Below are 21,957 nucleotides of genomic sequence, written 5' to 3' on the forward strand. Positions count from 1 at the left end.
GGGGGGTGCCGCCCCCTCCCCACGTGGTCTAGGGACCAGCGAGGGTATGTGCGCGGCTGGGCGACAGTGGGTGCTGAGGCAAAGAGCCAGCCCTAGGGGAGCGGGCAGCCGTGTGCAGTGGGAGCCCTTCCTGGCAAGGGATCCCAGACCCAGGAGCTAGGGCAGCAGTCCAGCCTGGGCCAGGGCTCCAGCCGAGCCACATGTGGATTCCTAGATGATGCCTTGGGGTTTGGGATCCCGCCAGCCTCCTGGATACCCTAACCTGGTCTCTTCCTCTGGAGAAAGGCCCTTGGCCGCTCTGGGGCTGGGGTAGGATGCGCCCTGCTGGAGAGCAGTGGAAGGGTCCGCTGCCCTCCCCCACACACACCTGCCTGCCCCCACTCTGGCCACCAGAGCCCTTCGGAACCCAGGCGTGCAGCCTGGGTCTCATGCCGGGCCAATGCCCAGGCCGCCCCCCTCTGGGAGCACACCCTTCCTCCATGGTGCCCTGCTGGCGCTCTCAGACACCTGTTTTTGCCCCCCCCCCCCCCCAGGGTTGTCTGCCTGGCTCCCATGGCCTCTGAGACAGTGCACAGCCTGTATGCCGGGGTCCCGGGAGCTGCGTGCCCCACAGGGGCTGTGTCTGTTATGCCCTGTATCCCCGTTTCGGGCCTGGGGCTGAATCCGGACACTGCCCGTGCTGATGTGTCTCGGTCTCAGGCTGGCCCTGGGCTGAGGGCCTCCCCACTCCAGGGAGACAGGCGGCCAACAGGAGGATGTTGGGGTGTGGGGCAGTGGGGTCCCGGGGCCCTGGAGGAATGTAGACTTGCCTGGTCTTTGGAGCCTTGCCCTTTACTGCTGGAGGAGCCCTCTTGAAGGGAGGGCTGGTGCAGGGAGGGGTGGGGGCAAGCCGAGTGGCAGCCCTGCCAGCCATGGCCTCCTGCAGGGGCCCCCACCTCCACGGGCTTCAGGGCCTTGCTGGCCCCTCTCATGCCATGGGCAGTAGGGGGGACCTCAGGCACAGAGGATCCTCTCCAGAGAGAGGGGTGTGTGGGGAAGCAGTCTGCTGGGGGTTCCGACGTGTGGACCACGTGTGGCGCGCTCCCACGCAGGCACACTCGCGGCCGCAGCTGGGGTCCTGCGTGGCTCTCGTGGCCTGGTGGCCTCAGGCACATCGGAGCAGCCTGCCCTGAAGCTGGGCCTAGTATTGTGCAGGGGCGGGGTGCAGATGCCCAGGCACCAACATGCCATGTCCAGAAGAATTCCAGTGCACTATCCATTGTGCTACGGAGCCAACATGCGGTGTCCAGGCCAGTGGTGGGGTGTCGAAGGGATGGGCTCCCAGCCTGGAGCCCCTGATGCTGTGGTCTCTGTCCGTGGATGGGGCCAAGCCTCCTGCCTGCTGCAAAGCTCTAGGAAGGTTTGGTGGCACGCTGTGGACCCTCCCCAGCTTGGGACCCCCAGCACCCTGCCTGCCAGCAAGCCTGGGGCTGAGCCAGGGGTCCCCCACCCCGGGCAGGGAACCAGCTTAGGCTCACTCGGAACACAGCTGCTTCCCTGGGCCCCTTCTTGTCCTTGGCTCCCCCGCCAAGTCTGGGGTCTTGGGCCCCAGGCCTCAGAGCTGGGCCAGGGGTGGCTCTTAACCCTGAGCTCTGGCTCCTGGGGTGTTTCCAGAGTGGAGGGGGGCTTTGGGGGGCCATGGGGCTTGCAGGAGAGTGTCTGGCCACAGGCCGGGGCAGGGGGTTGTGCTCCGGTGGGGACTGCAGGGGCCTTGGGAGGAGGGGGTGGCCCAGGGCTGAGAAATGAGCTGGAGGGCTGGGGGGAGGGGGGCGGGAGGGCTACACCGAGTCCCCATGCGAGCACCCTCACAGAGCCCAGTGTGTGCTTAGTGCTGCGGAGGGCTGGCCGCCAGCGCTGTGGCCAGCGGTCGGGACACGGGCCCGAGCATCTCGCCTCGCCTGACCGAGTGCTGACATCACTTCCATCACAGACGGAAAATTCCATTTGGTCAGAGCCCAGATGCTGATCAGACATTTCCCATTCTCTTTCTGAATGGGCCCAGGGGAAGTGAAGGGGACGCCGGCTCCTGGCCAGGGGAGGCGGGGCTGCCACGGCAACACCAGCAGAAGAGGAGACGGGCACAGGTCACGCTGGGTGCCCTTGTGCCCAGCTCGTGCACCCAGACGGCGACGGGCTCTTCAGCTTTGCTAGATGGGCTAGACCCCCCACCACCACTGCGCCCCCAAGCCACACCTGTGAACCGGAGGTGCCAGCACCTTCCCTGGGTGCAGAGGGAATTCGTGGTGGCCCAGGCCCCAGAGCCACTGTCCTGTCAGACCTTGGGGTATAGAGCTGGAGGCCAGGGCCAAGTGCGAGTGGGCACTGCCTCTGCTAGATTGATGAGCTCAGTGAGGCCTTTCCAGCATCCCCCGGGGAAGGTTTATGCAGACAGACCCCGTTCTCCTAGTAGGGGGGCTTCTTGGAGCTGGGGAGGCAGACCAGTAGGGGACAAGGTGGACGCCTAGCTCCCAGTGGGCAGGGTTCCAGGGGTATGTGGGGGTGATGGGGCACCTGGGCTTCTGCCTGTCATTGCCTTCAAGGAAGCCTCTGGAAAGTAACTTACCTCCTTGGTACCCAGCTCTGAGCCCCAGAGTTGACCCCCATCAAGCCTGGCCCGGGGCTCCCTGGCAGTGGTCCTCCCCGAGTCCCTGGTCCTTGACTGGCTCCGTAAGGCTGGGCTGGGGTGGGAGCATCCTCCGCTCCCGTGGCCATGGCGGTTATGCCCCCCAGCCAGGTGGCCGTGAGTGAGGGGGCCTTCTCCACTTCCCAATCCCAGCAGGTGTCACAACACCCAGGTTCTTGGGACCCCCCCCCCATCCCCAGGAGCTCCAGCCACAGGCTGCTGTTTGTGCCCCTGCTGGGGAGATCACGGGTGACACCTTCGCGTGCATGTGTGAGTGTGAATACGGGTGTGAACGTCTGGGTACACATGGGTGTAGATGTGTGCATGTGAGTGTGGACACGCATGTGTGGGTATAGATGTGGGCATGCTCAGCCTGTCCTTGAGTGGCCCTGGACCAGCCCCCCCAGCAGGCAGGATGCCCTCTCTCTGCCCCTAGCCCACGGGGCTGCACGGTGGCAGAGCTGGCCCTGGGAGCAGCCGCCCTCAGGACCCTGACCTTTCCTGGGGGACCCCTGTGTAGGTGCTGTTCTGCATGTTCGAGGGACTAGCTCCTGCTATCCTCACAGTCCCGGGCCAGGAGAGTGATGTTCCTGTCTTTCCTTTATAGGTGGGGAAACTGAGGCACAAGGTTGACTCACGGTCATGTCTTTGAGCCAGGCTGAGCAGCACTGGAACCTCGGTGCTTTGGTTCCCAGCAGGCTGGACTGCCCCACGTGGGCCTCAGATTTCGGGTGGCTGGGGGGGCGGGGCAGAACCCCCCTCCCTCGCTCCTCTGTCTAGAGGCAGGTAGTTCTGGGCCTCCTGGTAGCCAGTCAGGACATCCCTCCCCTCCTATCCGTCATGGCTCCTGGGGGACTGGGCACCAGCAGGGCCTGTGGGACCATGCCATGGACCGAGAGGGGCCCAATTCGGGGTCCCGGGGGCCTTCTCCCCAAGGATAGCCCAGAGGACCGGGGAACACTCCCATCAACTCACAGAGGTGAAAACGGGGTGCAGAGAGAGGCCGGGCGAGACTGCACGGGATGCTCACGTGGCAGAACTGGGCTCTGACCGGGGCTTCCCGCGCTCGGCTGGAAAGAGCTACTGACAGATTTCTGGCTCTGCACTGTAATTACGAAGTTAGTACAAGTGTGTGGTTTAAAAAAAAGAAAACCCCAAAAGACCCACAACAACAAAACAAACCAAATCAAAGCGGTAGGAGAGGACCCAGGAAAGGTACAAGCATGACTCCTGGCCGCAGGGCGGGACGTGGACAGGCCGGCTCGGGGAGGTGCCCGGCCATGGTCCACTCACAGACAAGGCCCGGTGCACCACCCTGGCCTGCTCTCTCTGGTTTGCGTGGCCCAGCTCGTGTCCAGCAGGTGGCGCCCCCGGCTCCCTCCACCAGCCTGGCAGCTCCAGAGCCCTCGGGCAGTACCCTCTGAGGACCTACCAGGCTGGCACCTGCCTTGGCTCCCAGAGGCACTGTGAGCCCTGCCTCCCTCCAGGTGTGAGGGGCCTGCTTGGCTGGCCTCAGTTTTCCTGCCTACCAAATGGGAGTGGGTGGTCCTGACATCTCTGAGGCAGCGACTGGGCCCGTCAGTGCTGGGAGTCCTGATGACAGTGAGCGCCGGAGTGGGTGGGCTCTTGGGGCCCTGGGCCTCTGGCCCCGGCTCCCCATCCTCTGGAGGACGTGTGTCCATGTGCGTATTTGAACACCTACTCCATGCCCACTGTTCTCTGCATGCGTGGGGCGAGGGGTTTCGGGCAGGATAGGAGGTGGCATGATGGCGGGGCAGGGCCGGGACCAAGGGACAACTGATGGAGAAAAGGTGACCTTCAGGGGGACTGTGAGCACAGGGCAGGGACAGGGAAGCATGGGAGCCAGGGTCAGCAGGGCGGCGAAAGGGGGCTGGGTCTGGGTGTGCTGTGGTCTTGGAGGGCCCAGGGGCAGGGTGGAGAAGAGGTGGCTGTGTCAGGACTGGTGACTGGGAGGCAGCCTGAGCTAGGAAAGTGCAGTTGTCCCGAGCGAGCCATGGCCCCAGGAGCCGTGCTGTGTTCCGCCCTTGGCCTCTGCCCAGTGAGGAGCGGGTGGGCAGGGCCTACAGCCCTCGGGTCAATGTCCAGGCTGTGCGTGTGAGGCAGACCTGGGGAGCCCGTAGGACGGTGCTGTTGCAAGCACTCTGATGTTTATTGACATCCGGGGCTGGGCAGGATGAAGGCAGTGCCTGATACCAGGACCCGCAAGGCGAGCCCCCTCCGTGACGGGCCCTTGGCCTGCTGCCACGCCCCTGATTGCGGCCTGGAGGCTCCTGGCTGCGGCCTGGGTGCTGGGAGTACCCTCCGTGACGTGAGCGCCCCTGCCCTCCAGGAGCCTTGGGCCCATGGGGTGGCACTGAGGCCAGCTCCCCTCCCCCTGCCAGCTCATGAGCGGGGCCTCAGGGCCCCCATCAGTCCTCCTGCCAGTGCAGGGGCAGTGGGCGGCTGCACCCCCAGCCTGAAGAAGGAAGGGAGGGCACCAGCCCCTGACACCCCTTGTGGCCAGATGGCAGTGTGGGGCAGCCCGCACGGCAGGGCAGTGGCCTGTGACCACAGCCTCATGGTGTCACCCTGGTCCTCCCCACCCCGTGCTTCGTGGTGGCTCCAGACAGCACCTCAGCCCCCGGGGCACCCGTGTTGCTCTGAAGCATGGCTAGAGGGGCAGGCCCTGGTCTGGTGGGAAGTGGGGGAGCCCCGCCTTAGCTGTGGGGGGATGCTGCCCGGGAGCGGTGGGCCTCAGGGGAGACCTCTGGGACCAGTGGGCTCCTGGGAGGGCAGGGAGTGCCATCCTGCCTCTGCTGCCTGGCAGCCATCTCCTGGGAGACAGCTGCTGGGGGCCAGGGCCAAGGTGGCTGAGCCTCTTCCTAAGGGGGGGGCCCTGCGGTGGGTGGGGGAGGGGCAGGTGGGTGTTACACACACACACACACCCTCAGCCACTGTTGCTGAGCATTCAGACATGGGGGAGGGAGGGTGTTTCCAGGTCTCCCTGAGGCCCAGCATCTCTGCGGCGGTGCCAGTGAGGGTAGCTGTGGGGGGCGCAGTGGCCACACCACAAATCTGATGGTCCCCGTGGGGTGGGTGCCTCCGTGTGTTGGACCTTCTGCCTGGTACTTACCGCCCCCGCCACCCAGGAGGTGAACATGGTCAGGCCCAGCCTGCAGCTCCATCAGGCCACCACCCCCACCCCAACACAGGACATGGGCAGAGGTCCCAGATGGGCCGTGACGTGGGACTTGGGTCCTTCCTCCATAACTTCTCTGAAGCCAGTTTCTTTATCAGTGGAACAGAGGTGACACACTGGGCCAGGCGAAAGGGAGAGCCATGTGCTCCAACAGGTGGAGGCCCAGTCCCGGGCTGAGCCCACAGTGGGTGTCCCTGCTGGAGCAAGTCAACCACTTCCCACCGGGGGCACCGACCTCGGTGACAGGAGGGTGCTGCAGGGGCACTTCCTCCTCCCTGGTGACTCCTGGATGTGGCTGGAGAATTTGGGGCCCTTCTGGCTGCCCAGGGCCCGGGGGCTCACAAACGCAGCCAGGTCCAGAGCAGTGTCCATGCCGAGAGGGAGGGCCCTGCTGTGTGCCTGGTTCCATGGTGCACATGGCCTGGAGACTCCCACTGGCCTCTTCTGGGGAGAGCATTCCCTCCCTTTTTACAGAAGAGAAAATGGGCTCCAGGAGATTAGGGGCATTCCGTGGCCACGGGGCCATCATCAGGAGTGCTGGCCCTGCCCACCCGGCACCTCCTTCCTGGGCTTGGTCAGGGACCCCTGTTGAGACGTATCTTGCCTTGGGCTCGGGGGCCCTGGACCTGGGAGGACCCCATGGCCATGCTCACCTGGCCGCTGGGAATGTGGCTTGGGCCGGTCCTGGTGGCTAGTGCTGGGTTAAGGACGGGAGTCTGGGGGCTCACAGGCAAGCACCCAAGTGTGGGAGCCTCTGCCCCCAGGGCTGGAGGACGGCTGGGTTCCAGTGCACCCCGCGCAGCATGTTAGAGGTGCGGCAGAGCTGGCCGCGCACCCGCCCCTCCAGCGCCGCCTGCCCACCTCCCACAGGCGCTGCTGCTGCTGGGGGCCACCGCGCTGGCCTGCCTCGCCCTGGACCTCCTCTTCCTGCTCTTCTACTCCTTCTGGCTGTGCTGCCGGCGGCGCAAGAGCGAGGAGCACCTGGATGCCGACTGCTGCTGCACCGCCTGGTGCGTGATCATCGCCACGCTGGTCTGCAGGTGAGCGCGGGGCCGGGCCTGGCCAGGTGGGGGCGGGGCCGGACCCCCCCTGCCCCCCGGTAGGGCCCCCCGCCTGCAGGCGATGCGCCTTCATCCGCCCCCCCGCCCCGTCCCAGCGCCGGCATCGCCGTGGGGTTCTATGGCAACGGGGAGACCAGTGACGGCATCCATCGGGCCACCTACTCGCTCCGCCACGCCAACCGCACAGTGGCAGGGGTCCAGGACCGCGTGAGTGGCCGTCCGATGGGAAGGGGGGGCTCTCTTCCTGCCCCTGAACCCTGTGTCTGCGTGTGCGCCCCAGGGGTGGGCATGTGCTGGGAGCGGGTCTGTGCCCGGGCTCACCGGCCCCCGGCCCGGCGCAGGTGTGGGACACGGCGGCCGCCCTGAACCGCTCGGCGGAGCCCAGTCTGCAGAGCCTGGAGCGGCAGCTGGCGGCACGGCCGGAGCCCCTGCGTGCAGTGCAGCGGCTTCGGGGCCTTCTGGGGACGCTGCTGGGCTACACAGCGGCCATCCCGTTCTGGAGGAACCCCGCCGTGTCGCTCGAGGTGCTGGCGGAGCAGGTGGACCTCTACGACTGGTACAGGTGCGGCTGGCCGCCTTTTCTGCTCCCTGCCCCAACTGGCCCCTAGAGCCTGGGGTCTGAGGTTTGGTGGGGAGGAGGGGCCAAGTTCCCCAGGACCTCTTACAAGAGCTGATGGCAGCCCCCTAAGCCCCCAGTGTTCCAGAATTGCCCGTGGGTGCTCCTCTGGGCCCCACCCATATCCTCTGTGTGCCCACAGGTGGCTGGGCTACCTCGGCCTACTGCTGCTCGAAGTGGCCATCTGCCTGCTGGTGCTGGTGGGCCTCATCCGCAGCTCCAAGGGCATTCTGGTTGGGTGAGTCTGTGGGCCTGAGGGCTGGTGGGAAGCAGGGGGCAGCGCCCACAGCACCACCTTCTGAATCAACCTTGCCTCCCCCTCGCCCATCTGTGGGTGTAGCTGTAGGTCTGCCGAGGGGTGGGTCCCCACCAGCTCATGGGGACACCAGGAGGTCACACTGGAGGCTCTGTCCTTGGCCTGGAGGCCTTGTGGGTTCAGATCCCCACTGTGCGGCTTACTCAGCTGGCCACCTGGGGTGGGTGGCCCCCGGACACAGATGCTCAGTGTCCTCATCTCAAAGACGAAGGTGGGGATGGCTCGTTCATAGGGTAGTTGTGAGATGTTGGCCTCCTTTCCCCCAGGACAGCTGAACAGCTGTGTCCTGCCCCCACCTGGGCCAGGCGCTGCCGGTGACAGTGCTTGGGGGAAAGGGAGAGCCGGGTGAAGGCCAAGACCTGTTGTCCGCTCGGGGGAGGGGGAAGCAGGAAGACCAGCTGCTTCCTGAGCTCTGAGCCCCACCGCAGCCCACACCAGGTGGAAGAGAAGTCCATCTGTGCCTGGCCTTTGGGTGGCTCTGGCTAAGGCCAGGCCACGGGAGAAGCCACAGCCCTTGTGTGGGGAGACTCCCCAATGTTCCCCGGGGCCCTGGCCCTCTGGCCTGCAGGCACCCCAGCCTGGGGGATACTGATTGGCTTTCTTTGCCCCAAGGGTCTGCCTCCTGGGGGTGCTGGCCCTGGTCATCAGCTGGGGCTCACTGGGCTTGGAGCTGGCCGTGTCTGTGGTGAGTAGCAGGGGTATGTGTGATCCTGGTCTGCTGGGCCTAGGCATGGGAAGGCGGTGGGGAACGTCACATGCCTCTCGCCTGGGACACTGAGGTTCCACGAGGAGTGGAGACCTTTCCGTGAGCACACAACATTCACATGTTACCTTCTGGGGCTGAGAGCAGACATGGGCCGCAGGCTCTATCTGTGAGAGCTGAAGGGTGGGGGACCTAGCTTGGTCAGAGCATCTTCCTTGCCTGTACCCCCACCAGGGCTCAAGTGACTTCTGTGTGGACCCCGACACCTATGTGACCAGGATGGTGGAGGAGCACTCGGTGCTGAGTGGGGGTGAGTCTGCAGCCGTGTCTGAGCCAGGACCCCAGCAGCCAGGCTAGGGAGACCCCGTTGAGCTAGGCCAAGGCATCCTCTCCCTCCTGGGCCCTCAGTCGGGGGAGGCAGGACCTACGTCGATCAGGAAGTTAGTAAGTGAACAGGAACACCTTCTGTGAACAGGGGGTGCTGAGGATGAGGACGGGGCTGTGTTGAGCCAGGGATGGGGGGTGGGGTGAGGGTGGGGACAGGTGACAAGGGGGGCAAGGCTTCTGAGGATGGGGCTGTGTTGAGCCAGGGATGGGGGGTGGGGTGAGGGTGGGGACAGGTGACAAGGGGGGCAAGGCAAGTGATGACATGCCACTTCAGAGCAGGTAGCAGCGTGGCCTGCCAAAGAGGTAGCATTAAAATTGAATAAGAGAAGGCTGTGTGTCTTGTGCAAAGGCCCTGAGGCAGAGACAAACTTGGTATGTTTGTGAGGCAGAAAATAGACCAGTTGGGAGAGGAAAGGGTGGGGAGCCCAGCAGGCCAGGTCAAGGACAGGAATTTGGGCTTAATTCTGGGGGGTCCATTGGAGAGTGGGAAGCCCAGAAGAGACATGGTCCAAGATTGGATTGCCTTATCAAAGCATCTGTGGGCTGCTGGAGCGACAAGGTCAAGCAGGAAGGCAGGGAGGCTGTTGCGCTCCTCCAGTCAGGAGATTGGGTGCCTTGAGCCAGCAGGGTGGAGCATGGATGAGGACGTGCTGTGAAGCAGCAGGACAGGGCTCCTGGAGAAGTGGGGTGTAGGGAGGGAGGCACCAAGGATCTGCTCTCTGCCTGAGCTGCCGTGGTCACTGGAGCTGTGGACCGAGGTGGGGGCAGGGAGCGGGTCTGGGGGTGAGGGTGGGGACCACAGTGTGATGCCAGTTGGCCATCCCAAGAGGCAGCTGCATGTGGGGCTCTGGGGCTCAGGTGCAGCCAGAGCTGGAAGGTGCTGAGCTCGTGGGTATGCCCTGCTGTGGGTGCTGCGTGTTCCTCTAGAGAAGGGTGGAGGCACTGTCCCCACAGGGACAGGGGTTCTAAGTGGCCTTAAAATGCTGGCCTTCAGAGGACCGTCTTCCCTCCTTGCCTTAGAAAGCCACAGGGATGAGCAGGGGGCTGGTTTTTGGCTTATCTGGTTGGAGGAACAGGTTCCACCTGAGCCCGAGGAGCCCCCAGGAAGGAGGGTTGTCTGCCTCCCATGGGGCGGAGTGGCCCTGCTGTGCCCACCACTGTCCCCAGCCTTTCCAGGTCCTCACTGCTGAGGACTCCCAGGTCTTTAGCAAGTGCGAGCAGCCCGCAGCCTCAAGGGAGTGTGAGATCCTGCCTGGAAGCCACGGGCCCCCCTCCCGGGGCCAGACAGAGCCAAGGCCAGCGTGCCGGCCCCTCTACAAGTGGCCAAAGTGAGCTGCGTGGGAGCCCAGGCCCGAGAGGCCGAGGTGGGAGCAGGGCAGGAAGGGGGCCAGGCTGCGGCCAGCCCCGTGCACCTGCTCTTGTCCTGGGCCTCAGGGCCCCAGGAGGGAGGCACCTGGGACTCCAAAACCACAGTGTCGCTGCTGCAGGGACAGGCGCTGAGCCCCCTGAGTCTGCGGGTCTGAGAGCCTTATGGGCGTGGGGCAGGCAGACGGGCTCCCCGCTCCTCCCTCAGCTACAGCCAGGTGTGGGCCTCCTGGGGTTTCCAAAATCACAATTGTAAGTGAATCCCATCTTCAAATGTTGGACACAGAATCAACACATGTTTTAATGGGGAGTAGACAGGCCACCTGAGTCCTGGGCCCTCCCGACAGCCGTGTCCAGGCTCTGTTCCCTCCTCTGCCAGCCAGGAGCCCATGCATCCCTGCGTCTCTTCTGACCCCTTGCCCACCCCCAGTGCCTGTCTGCTCCCCCAGAGGGAAAAGAGGAAGAGGGCTGCATCCCACAGGGCACATGTGCATGCTGTAAGGACCCTGCTTGGAGCAGAAGGGTCTGGGCCCTGGCCCTGGGCTCCCTGCAGGCCACAGCTCCTCACACATGTGCTTGAGTACACACAGGCACAACATACAGACACCTGCACACGCATGTGTGCAGAGACATGTGCACACATGGACACGTGCACACACATACATGCATACAGACGTGTGTGTGTGTGCATACAGATGTGTGGGCATGTGTGTCTGTTCACACACTCGTGCAGAAATGCATATACACATGTGCACGCAGTATCCATGCAGGTGCACACAGGTGCACATAAGCACACACATGGGCTCACACGGGCATGCACACGGCTCATGCACACGGCCGCCCTCACACCACCGCCTTGACCTCTGTCCGCAGACATTCTGCAGTACTACCTTACCTGCTCGGCCCGGGCCACCAACCCCTTCCAGCAGGTGAGTGCTCCGCTGCTTCCGCCCCTGGGAAGCCCTGCGGCCCTCAGCCCTTCTCAGAGGCCTTGAGACCCTGGGACCCCAGGAGCTGGGGGGCAGGGGGCCGCTGGACGAATGCCACGTTGGCGTTGCTAACTGCCCCCGTGGTTGGCGCCCTGATGCCCTAGGCGCAAGCCCTTTGGGGTGGACTGCTTAAAGCCCCCCAGGGACTGGGGATTCCTGTCAGTTCCTGGGTCGCCCCGGGGCCACCCTGCAGGGCAAAGCCAACCTCAGGCAGGGCAGGTGCGGAGGGGCCCAGGGATGTCTCACCGGGGGAGGGGTCCTGGGCCCGCTGTGGAACACCTGAGCCAGAGTCACAGTGGAGTCTGGAGGGAAATGCTTTGGCCCTCTGGCTGTCACTGCCCGTGATTGTGCGGGCCCCGGGGGGTCGTGAAATGCTCCCTGCTTTGAAGTCACCTTGCTTTTGGTGATCTTACTCCCTCTGTGTGTGTGGGCAGCTTCCCTAAGGGCTCCCCCGGGACCCCGGCACTGCCTTACCTGGGTGTGGGTGGGACTGGGGGAGGGGAGCCGGGCTGCCCTACCCCTGCCGGAGTCAGCAGGCCTCTCTGTGGAGCAGAAGCTGTCTGGCAGCCACAAGGCGCTGGTGGAGATGCAGGACCTGGTGGCTGAGCTTCTGAAGACCGTCCCCCGGGAGTACCCGGCCACCAAGGTGAGCAGGGTGCCACGTCCCCAGCTCCGGCTGCCGCCACCCCTCCCCCACCCTTCCTCGCAGAGGCTTCCCCTCCTCCCCTTCACTGCCTGTCATTGCCCCAGGGGTTTGGGCTAGGTTTTTTTAAAATAATGTAGCTCTTTATCTTAAAAGTAATACCAACTCTTTGAATTAAAAAAAAAAAAAAAAAAAAAACCCGAAAAGGGAAAACGGGGACAGATGTGGGAACAAAGGAAGGTCCGCCCCCGGCCCTTGGAGGTGTTCTGGGAACTGGTGGGGGGGGGCGGGGGGCGGTTTTTCCCTTGCAGTGTTCTGGGTCCTGAGCATTCTGTCCAAACGTCTGTTACCGCGCTCCTGACGCTCCTGATGAAGTCTAGCGGCCCCGGGGGTCAGCCTGGGGGCGGCGGAGAGGGGTCAGCCCGCGGGGGTCCTGCCTGTGTGCGCCCCACTGCAGAGCGCGGCAGGGGCTGGGGCACATGTGTGCACACGGCTGGGCTCAGACTTCTGTGACCAGCTGGACCTTCCGTAACGAGCTGCAGAACTTAAGGAAAAGATGCACATGGAGACACACTGTTGCAGTTGCTTCTTATTTTTGTTCGGGCCCGGGCACCCTCTGGGTATTTTGCGAGCGAGTGGGTAGGTAGCTGGGGTCCCACGGGGGAGCTCTGCATCCCGGGGAGCCTGAGACAGCTAAGATGCGCTCCGTCGCGCGCCAGAGGCTAGAAGCCACAGTCCTCAACACCAGGCATGGTCTGGCCAGGCGTCTCCCGAGGCCTCTCTCCGTGGTGTGTAGACCCCATGTTCTCCCCGTGTCCTCATGCAGTCGTCCCCCTCTGCCTGTGTGTGCCCCGACCCCCTCCTCTTACAGGACCCCGGTCCCATGGGATTGGAGCCCCCGTCTCTCGTGACCTCCGCTTGCCTTAATTACCTCTTGAAAGACCCCGCCGACAGCCCCGTTCCGAGGTGTTTAGGGTCAGGAATGCAACATAGGAATTCGGTGCAGGGAGTGACTATTCAGCCCCGAATGGCGAGTCTTGTTGTCTGGGGAACCGCTTCAGAATCGCTGGGCGCTCTTGGGACGTGCGCCACAGAAGGCCGTGTCGGGCCCTCTGGTTGGTCTAGAGGCACCCTGTCCACCCTGGAGGGTTTCTGTGGGGTCCTCTGCCCATGGACAGGATGCGGGCAGAGGTGCCCATGCCCGCGCACACACAGAGAGACAGACACACACTACGGGACCAGGCTCGCTCTATACAGAGTGTTCGAATAATGTTTTGTCACTTAAAATAGCATGAAAATTTTCTCCTTAACTGTTCCTGAAAGTAAGGTTCTTCCAGAGAACCAGGCCCCCATCAGGAGCTACGTGGGCATTTGCTGTCTCTCCTGTGTTGACAGGCATTCATGGGTCCCACTTACCCCAGTATGCTTCTGTCCTCAGCAGTCCCTTTGGGGCCAGGACACAGACTCTGGCCCTCATTTGTAGTAGCCCAAGGTCCTCAGGGCCTGGGTCAAGACCACGGGGTCAAGGGCTGTCTCGATGGCAGGGTATGTGTGGACGGGCACCCGGAGGGCTCCCAGAGGACCTATGCCTGGCTCGGGCCCCCCCCGCTCCTGACCGTGGTACTGACCTTGTGTGCTATGTGTCCCCGCCCAGGACCCCTTGCTCCGTGTCCAGGAGGTGCTGAACGGCACAGAGGTGAACCTACAGCACCTCACCGCCCTGGTGGACTGCCGCAGCCTGCATCTGGTGAGAACCGGCCTCCCAAGCCAGGGTGCGGCAGCTGGGGGCAGGGGTGCCGCTGGGGGGCTGGCAGGGGGTACAGCTAGGGGGCAGAGAGTGCACCTGGAAGTGTAGCTAGGGGGCGGGTGTGCGGCTGGAGGGCTGGGGGGCAGAGGGTGCACCTGGGTGGGGGTGGGGACTTGGAGAATGGGCGTGCACCCATGGGTGGGGGGCCCGAAGCCCAGGCTGGAGCCGGGGGGGGGGGGGTATCAGGCGGCGAGCCGTGGGCTGGGCTGCGGCTCCGTGCGTCCCATCTCATCCTGCCTTCCCTGTCTCTCTCCGGTCTCTGTGGGCCATGCTGTCCCCATGCTGTCTGGCCCTAGGACTATGTGCAGGCCCTGACGGGCTTCTGCTATGACGGCGTGGAGGGCCTCATCTACCTGGCGCTCTTCTCCTTCGTCACGGCTCTCATGTTCAGCTCCATCGTCTGCAGCGTCCCCCACACCTGGCAGCAGAAAAGGTGAGGGGCTCAGCCCTCGCCCCTGGCCACGCCGCTGGCAGGATGTTGTCAGGATGTGCCTTCTGGACACTGTTGTCCTCCCCTGAGACAGCAGCGGACAGCCTCCTCCCCGGCTGACTCTCTGTAAGCCGCTGCGGTGCTCACAGGCTAGCATGTCCGCGTGAGCAGCCCCATTTCCCGGATGGCAAACTGAGTCTAGAGGAGCTCCCGGCCCAGGGCACGTGCAAGTCCAGGGCAGGCAGGTAGAGCCAGCTGTCCTGCCCACCGGCGCCGGCTCTGTGCCTCTCGCCCCTCCGCACCTCTGACCGGCTAGCCCCGGGGTGTCCCGTCCGTCTCCCCGCCCCTCGGGGCATGTGTGCAGGGCTCGCGCATGGAGACAGCAGTTGTCCAGCTGTGGGGACATGGAGCTTCCGCAGGGAGGGCCCTGTGGCCTCTGTGGCCTATTCAGCTGGATGACCAGGACGGCAGCTACTTCCTGTGGGGCTGTTATGTCCTTGTCTTTGAAGTGGGGGTCCTGGCAGCTCCTGCCTCAGTCTCCCTGGTCAGTACTGCGTTGAGTGGTGCAGGGAGGAGCCGGGCCCCTTCCCTTGCTTGGGGCCTGACACTTCATCTCCCAGACTCACCACCTCCCCTCCCACTGGGCTGTGGCTGCTTCTTGGTGGCCCAGATCAGATGACAAGGACCTCAGCTCAGATCTCTTCCCTCTGTCTGGGGTTCTGCACTGGTGATGCTGCCGGTGGCGGTGAGGGTGGTGATGGTGATGACGGTGATGATGACAGTTCTGAAGACGGTGACAGTGGTGGTGGCAGTGAGGAATCTGGCGGTGATGGTGGCAGTGGTAATAGAGGTGGCAGCCCTAGGGAAGTGGCTAAGAGAACAGACCTGGAACCACATGGCCTGAGTTTCAGATTATTGCTTATTAGGTGATTGTGGGCAAGTCACTTCACCACTCTGGGTCTCCGTCTCCCTAACTGTGAAATGGGGGTCGTGAGAGACACCCGTCTTGGGGTCGGTTGGTCCTCCGTGAACCGCTGCGTGTAAGGGCTTAGCCCGGGGCTTGGCTGGTCATTGCCGCCCAGCCGGCTGCTACCCCTGTCCTGCTTACCTCCCTGCAAGGGGCCCAGAGGGGAGGCCCTCTGCTCAGAGTCACAGAGCTGGCACTCGGAGGTGGGACGGGAGCCCCGGCTTGGCAGACCTGCGCCATTACCACCGGGTAGCCTGGCCCCAAGTCTGAGCCGGAGCAGGCAGGACATGAGGAGAGCTGCGCATGCCCAAGACCTGGCCCCCGGCTCTGTTGCCTCACCCCGCAGCAGCCCAAACAGAGCGGACAGAAGGCCAGAGCACAGCAGAGCGGGAGGGTTGGGCTCAGGCCACCCAAAGGTGCAGGCTGGGACCTGCAGGGCCAGGAGAGGACACCCCCACTTCCAGGCCTCAGCCCTCTCCGCCTGGCGAGGAGGGACCCTGCCCCCTTCCCCTGAAGGCAGACAGCATCCCTGTGTACAGGCTGCGTGTCGGCATCCTCAGCTCCCCCGTCTCATGGAGGATGCGACCAGGGTGGCACATCACGGTGCCGTGGGATGTCGGTGAGCACGCCAGGATCCGCACGTGTGTCTGCCTCTGAGCGGACCCGCCCGGGGCCCCTGGCCGACTGCCCTGGGCCGGGGTGTGACGAGCACTGGGTGTCCCTCCCTGCAGGGGCCCTGACGAGGATGGGGAGGAGGAGGCGGCCCCCGGGCCCAGGCAGACACATGACAGCCTATACCGGGTGCACATGCCCAGCCTGTACAGCTGCGGGAGCAGCTACGGCAGCGAGACCAGCCTCCCAGCTGCGGCGCACACCGTCAGCAACGCCCCCGTCACCGAGTACATGTGAGCCGTGCTGGAGCTGGGGCAGGGGGAGGCAGACCCAGGCGTGTCTGCCGCAGTGAGAAGCTGGATGGAGGGGTGGGGGCTGGAGCAGGAGGAGCTGCCCTGGCTTCTGGCGGGGTGGTCCTGGCAAGCCTGGGTGGTGGCCCCAGTGAGGCCACTCGCTCAGAGAGAGGCTGTAGGGAGGGTGTGGGGACGCCCGGGGTGAGGCCAGAGGCCAGCCTCGTGGTGAGGAGCCCCTTTGGGCAGGGGTGGGCCACCTAGGGCCGCCCAGAGCTCTCAGCTACTCTGCCAGTGGGCCGCATGTAGGCTGGTGATAAGAAGGCCAAGGGTCGAGCAGGGTGGGCACTGGGTCTGCCCTGGGGTGGCCTTGGACGGGCCCTGGGCCTGCTGAGGACGTCACTCACGGCCCCCTCTCCTCACACTGCAGGAGCCAGAATGCCAACTTCCAGAACCCCCGCTGTGAGAACACCCCCCTCATCGGGCGCGAGTCCCCCCCACCCTCAGTAAGTCTTAGGGGTATGGGGGGTGCCGGGGAGGGCTGTGCGCCTCCAGTGCTGGGGGGAGGGCTCTCCGGTGGGCGTCTGGCCTGAGGAGACAGTGGCAGGTGGGCCCCAGGCTGGCCTGGAGGTACATTGGGGCCCAAGTGGGCTGGGGCCATCTGCCTGGTGGGTCAGCTTGGCTTCAAGGAGTCCTGGCTTCTCTTTTCCCGGTCTAGTCCACTTTCCTTTCATTTCTTTCATTGACTTCCTGAGCTCAGAATAGGACCCAGCCTCTGGCTCTTCCAGCCAGTGTCCCCTCTGTGCTCAGGAATGAGACAGAAAAGAGGGGGGACAGAGCAGTTTGGTGCCAAAGAGAAGGAGCTTGCCTACTGAAAGGGGCCCTGGTGGCCTTCCTGGAGGTGGTGGCCTGCAAAGGACAGGGCCGGAGAAGCTGAAGGCCACCTGTCTTGAGAAGTGTGCCTGTGTAGTGGCCCTGGGGTGCCCACGGCCCGGACCAGAGTCTGTGTGGCGCACAAGCCACCCATCATGCCCCAGCAGCCGTTTCCAGTGGCCCTCCGCTCCGGCCCCCCCACAGCCTGGCATTCAGGCCGCCTTCTCTTTCTCTCTCTCTCCTCCACCCCTCCCACTCTGGGCCCTCCTAGCGCTATCTGGCAGCCCTGGACTCTGGCAGCCACGCAGGCTGGCAGTTTAAGCCCATGGATAGTGGCCGAACGCTGTGGTGGCCCTGCCCTCAGAGTGACAGGTACTGACCTGCCCCAGGTGGCCTGCACCGCCTGCCTGTCACGCCTCTGTGCCTCATGCTCTCCTCTCACGGCTGCCCCCTTGCCAGGGCCGGCCTCGGGCCTGTGTCTCTGCTCAGCCATTGGCCCCCGCTGGGCCAGCTCTGGGCCACGACGAGCTTGTCCGTCCTAGCCCAGCCGGAGACCTCGTGCTGGCCTTGGGCCCATGACGCTCCCATCCAGCGCAGTGCCCCCCCCCCCCGGCCCAGCTGCAGGCGATCCCATCTTGTCCCCTTCCAACAAGGAGACCATCTCCGCAGGCCCGAGGGTGCACCTGCCCCTGGTGCCCGGCTCTGTGCACTCGCGCCATCCTGGCCAGTGGGCCTAGCCCTGGAGGCGTCTCCCCGCATGTTCGGAAGCACATACAGGTGCACGCAGACAAGCCGTCCCCCCACATCCGCGTGTGCGTGCTTGGGCTCCTTCAGGGTCTGGGGTGCTGCCCTGCCCCCTGCTGCATGTCCGGGCAATGACATGGCTTCCAGGTGCCCACGGCGCCTCCCTCCCAGTGTAGTGGCTGACCCAGGCACTCACAACCTTCTTTTCCCCCAGGAGCTCCAGGAGGGCTATCAGGGCCCGGGAATAGTGACCCTCCTCGTCTGGGGACACTGGTGTGGGGCCTCAGTTTGGGGTCATCCTGCCAATCTCCCCACCTCTGGTGACACTTGGCACATGCCTGGGCCTTTGCCCACACCCCCTCAGGCCTGTGGCTGTAGCACACGCCTCCTCCACATGTGTGCATTGCGAGGACACCCGCACACACGTGTGCACTGAGCACCTCATGCTTCGGGTTGGATGAGGGTAGAGAGGATGTGCCGTCCGTGCACCCCCACCGTGCCCCCAGCTGCTTCCGTTCTAGTGTCCGGGAGCTGGGAGGAGCCCACACTTTGTTCCCAGCCCAAGCAGGCAACAGCATCCCCCAGCTCGAGGGGCCTGTGCAACTTTCGGTGTCCCTCTTTCCCCAAGGTGATGGGGCAGAGTGGCTGTGGGGTCTCCTGGTTCCGGGGGCTGTGGGCCATTGGGAAACCCCCTGACCCTTTCTCGAACCCAGCCTGACTGCCTTTGCACGATGCTCTCCTCCTGGCTCCTCGATCAGGATCCCGCTGGGGGAGGAGGCCTTCCCATGTCCCCCAAGCCAGGCCCTTGAGGGCAGCCTGCGTGTGGCATGGAGGTCCTGGGCATGTGGGATGCAGCTGGGCAGCCTCACAACGCTGGCCCTTTGTGGGGCAGGGCTCTGCCTGGCTGGGTGCCCAAATGCCTGAGCACACTCTCATCACCGGAAGAGGAAGAGGAGGCCGGCTGGTCCCCGTCCTGAGCCTGGGGCACAGAGGCTGGCCCTCTGCTCGTGGAGCCAGCCGGCCACTCTGGAGCCCCTCTGCCGGGGCCCTGCCAGCCACGCCACCACCGTCCCGTCCTACCCACAGCAGTGCTTCTCGCTCAGCTCGCCAAGGCCCACGCCACTGCACCCAGAGCCCCACTGACCCCTCTCCCCACCTTGTCTCCCTCCAGTACACCTCCAGCATGAGAGCCAAATACCTCGCCACCAGCCAGCCTCGCCCCGACTCCAGCGGCAGCGGCCACTAGACAGCCCCGGCCGGCCCGCCGCACACGTGCCAATCGCCTGCTCCTCCCCGTGCCAGCACTGCTGCGTCCACCCGCAATCACCCGCTGGACCCGCCACACGGCCGCTCGCCCCTCCCCTCCCCTTCCCGCAGGGGCGCGGAGACACACCTGGATGCAGGAGCGGCGCCACCGACACGGGGCCCTCCAGCCCCGCCCCCATGCCCCTCTGCCTCTGAGGAGGGGGTTTCATGGAGCCCGGCTCTGGGCCGGCCTCGGTGCTGTGTCCTGACACTTACTCTGCACCGGGTCAACCTGTGGACCCCCATCTTCTGCTCGGCTCGCGCCCCAGCCTGCTCTTTCCCTCCTGCAGCTCTGACGCTTCTGCCCCGCCCTCCAGGCTTCTGTGCGTCCCTTCTTGCGTTCACAGGCCATGCGGTGCCCACTCTGGGCTCCCTCTGGGCCGGCGGCTGGAGGGGCCTCGGCGTGTTCTCCCAGGCAGTTCCTCCTCCTCTCCACCCGACCAAAGGCCCCTCCTGCCAGTTGCCAGAAGCCTCCCGCCCAGCCCACTCTCTCCCCCAGCACCCACCCTGCCCGGGGAGCCCAGCCCTCTGCAGCGGCCAGAGGATGGCAGGTGCCACGCCGAGCCCAGGCTGCTCACCCAGTCCTGGCCACCTTCTTGGTGCCAAACCCCTTCTCCTGCCCCAAGACTGGGCAGCTCGTCTGGTTCATTTTTGCACTAACCACGTTTGTCATCCTAGGGCAGGCGGGGCTGCCGGCCGAGCAGCGCACTCCCTTCTCGGTTCCCTCTCTGTCCAGGCGCAGCGTCCCAGGCTCGGCCTTGGGACTGGACCCGAGCTGTGGCCGTGAATGTGCCCTCGGCCCCTGCTGCCCCCCCTTGGGACTAACCACTAACCTCACCCAGCCTCTGTGTGCACCTCTGGTCAACCTAGAGCCAGCGAGTGTCACCCCGAGTCCAGGCCAGAGATGAGGCCTAGGGTAGCCGGCTGGGAGTTGGGCTGGAGTAGCCGTTTCTTCTTGGGGTGCTGCTGGGGAAGGGCTATAGATGGACAGGCAGCCTGAGAGCCTGGAAAGCCGTCCCTGGGCAGGTGCTGCCCCAGGACAACTGTGTCCTCGGGAACAAGTGTCCCTTGGGCTGTAGGACTGTGGTCTGTGCAGACTCAGTCTCCCTACCTGTGAAGTGGGAACAAGGCTTCCCCTAAGGTGCTTTGGCTTCAGTGTACAATGTGTGCTGTGTTTCCTGCCGTGGAGGGTGTGCCTCCCCCTACTCAGGATGGGAAGCCCCCCCTGCCAGTCTCAGCCCTGGCCTAGCCAACCTGAGACAGAGAGGCTCTGGCCTGTGTGTCCGGCCCAGGGCAGGGTCCTGCAGTGGGAGGCAGGCAGCTGGCCAAGCTGCTTACTGGCATGTGGGCTCTCCCTTCCAGAGCCGGGTCAGTGTCCTTCCCTGGGACAGGTCTGGGGACATGCCACCCGCCTTTCCTCCACAATCCTATCTCTGTGCTGGTGTCTGGGACCAAAAGGGCGGGTGGACTGGGGGCCAGGCTGCCTCTGCCCCGGGAAAGGAGGGGAGTGAGCAGGCAAACACAAGATGCCCCAGGTGGGTCTGGGTCCCTGAGCCTTGCATCTGAGCCCATGGGCCTGGCCCAAACCTCACTGCAGGGCCGCTGTGCTCCAGGCCCCACCTGGCCTTCGCTCTGGGCCTCCACTGCAGACCGGCCCAGTTTTTCCTCTGGGCTCCTCCAGCGGCGAGAGCATCGCCGGCGCAGCATCAGGAGGGAGGCCCTGGCCATTCTGCCTGGGTGCCTGCTGTGTGCTCGGCCCCTGCTCAGAAGCACAACGGCTGACCGCGGCCCTGGGAGGCCGCCCACAATGTGAATGTACATAGCATGGAGGCGGGCGCTGCCCGGACAGGCTGTGGACCTCGGCTGTCCCGGGAGCTCCCCCGTGCGTCGTGTGCGTGTGTGCCTGCCCCGTCTGTGACTTCATCCACTTCCTTCTCCTCACCGAGGTTGAATAAAGGAAAAGGAGAATCATCAAAGGGGTTCGGACCCGGCCTCAGTCTGTGGAGGGAGCAGGTCTTGCCATTGGTTTTCTTTCTGTTCTGAGTTTTCAGGGTCCCCTTCCTAACCAGTCCCCATCCCAGTGACCTCTCCACATCCCTTCCCGGCCTTGGTCCCCACAGGCCCTGCAGCACCTGCGGGGGGGTGGGGGGCTCGACAAAGTGGGTGGAAGGTGGGAGGGAGGCGCCCCCCGGGGTCTTGAAGCCCCACAGGGTCCAGTTGGCTCCCACGCCCCCACAGGCTGGGCAAACCGGCAGGGCCAGACTGGGACATCTGGCCCACAGGACCCCTGCCGTGTCCACCCACTCCATCTCACTATGCAATCCCAGCCCAAGCACCATTCTCTCCCTAGCCCGGACCCCTGACCAGCCCCCTGTGGGAGGCCGGCAGGTAGCCTCCCTGGGCTCCAGTTGGGGGGCGGTTGCAGGGGCCGACACCTTTGGGGCTTTTTGGACCGAAATGGTTGTGCGCTGTACCACTTCCTTATACACAACATGCCACTCGATAGAATTTTGTTAAGACTCTGACCCTCCCAGTTCCCCTCGGGGCCCTTGCACCCCACCCCCACAGTGTGATTTAGGGCCCTAAGCGGGAAGGGGGAACTGAGGTCCGAACCCCTCAGCATCTTCCGATGGCATCTTCCTCCAACCTCCCTAGGGCCATGGCCGTATGTGCTGTCGCTGTGTTTTTTATTTTTATTTTATTTTCGTTTTTTGTTTGTTTTTTAACTGGGTTTGGGGTTTGAGTTTTGTTTCTTTGGGGCTTTATTTTCTTGGCAGATAACTAAAAATCTCGTCAATGTAATTTCTGTGGTTTCTATTCAGCTTGGGTTTCATGTTTTAAAATAAACAAATTTTAAAAAACAGGGCTCTTTTCCTGCCTTGATTTGGCTCCTGCCGGGTCTTGTGGGCAGTGTGGTCGCGTGTTGGGTAGCTGAGAGACCCCCCTCCCCAAGGTGGGGGGAGGCCCAGTTCGCCAGAGGGGGTGGGG

At 64.2% G+C, this 21,957-nt stretch overlaps 1 protein-coding gene across 2 annotated transcripts in view; it reads left to right on the forward strand.

The window, feature by feature from the left end:
* TTYH3 (tweety family member 3) overlaps nt 1–21,838 on the forward strand; it is a 28,930-nt gene extending 7,092 nt beyond the window's left edge. Inside the window, exons 2-15 of one of the 2 annotated variants that reach the window (XM_047713578.1) lie at nt 6,732–6,901; nt 7,018–7,129; nt 7,264–7,484; nt 7,681–7,776; nt 8,467–8,539; nt 8,792–8,867; nt 11,183–11,238; nt 11,852–11,944; nt 13,596–13,688; nt 14,045–14,181; nt 15,877–16,050; nt 16,478–16,553; nt 17,192–17,292; nt 18,836–21,838. In XM_047713578.1, the coding sequence (XP_047569534.1) occupies nt 6,732–6,901; nt 7,018–7,129; nt 7,264–7,484; nt 7,681–7,776; nt 8,467–8,539; nt 8,792–8,867; nt 11,183–11,238; nt 11,852–11,944; nt 13,596–13,688; nt 14,045–14,181; nt 15,877–16,050; nt 16,478–16,553; nt 17,192–17,292; nt 18,836–18,851 (1,494 nt within the window). In that variant the 3' untranslated portion in view covers nt 18,852–21,838. The remainder of the gene's footprint in view (nt 1–6,731; nt 6,902–7,017; nt 7,130–7,263; nt 7,485–7,680; nt 7,777–8,466; nt 8,540–8,791; nt 8,868–11,182; nt 11,239–11,851; nt 11,945–13,595; nt 13,689–14,044; nt 14,182–15,876; nt 16,051–16,477; nt 16,554–17,191; nt 17,293–18,835) is intronic. The other variant, XM_047713579.1, reaches the window with a different exon arrangement.
* The last annotated feature ends 119 nt before the right edge of the window (nt 21,839–21,957 follow it).

Source organism: Lutra lutra, chromosome 18 (genome assembly GCF_902655055.1).
Source record: "Lutra lutra chromosome 18, mLutLut1.2, whole genome shotgun sequence".
Classification (NCBI taxonomy): domain Eukaryota; kingdom Metazoa; phylum Chordata; class Mammalia; order Carnivora; family Mustelidae; genus Lutra; species Lutra lutra.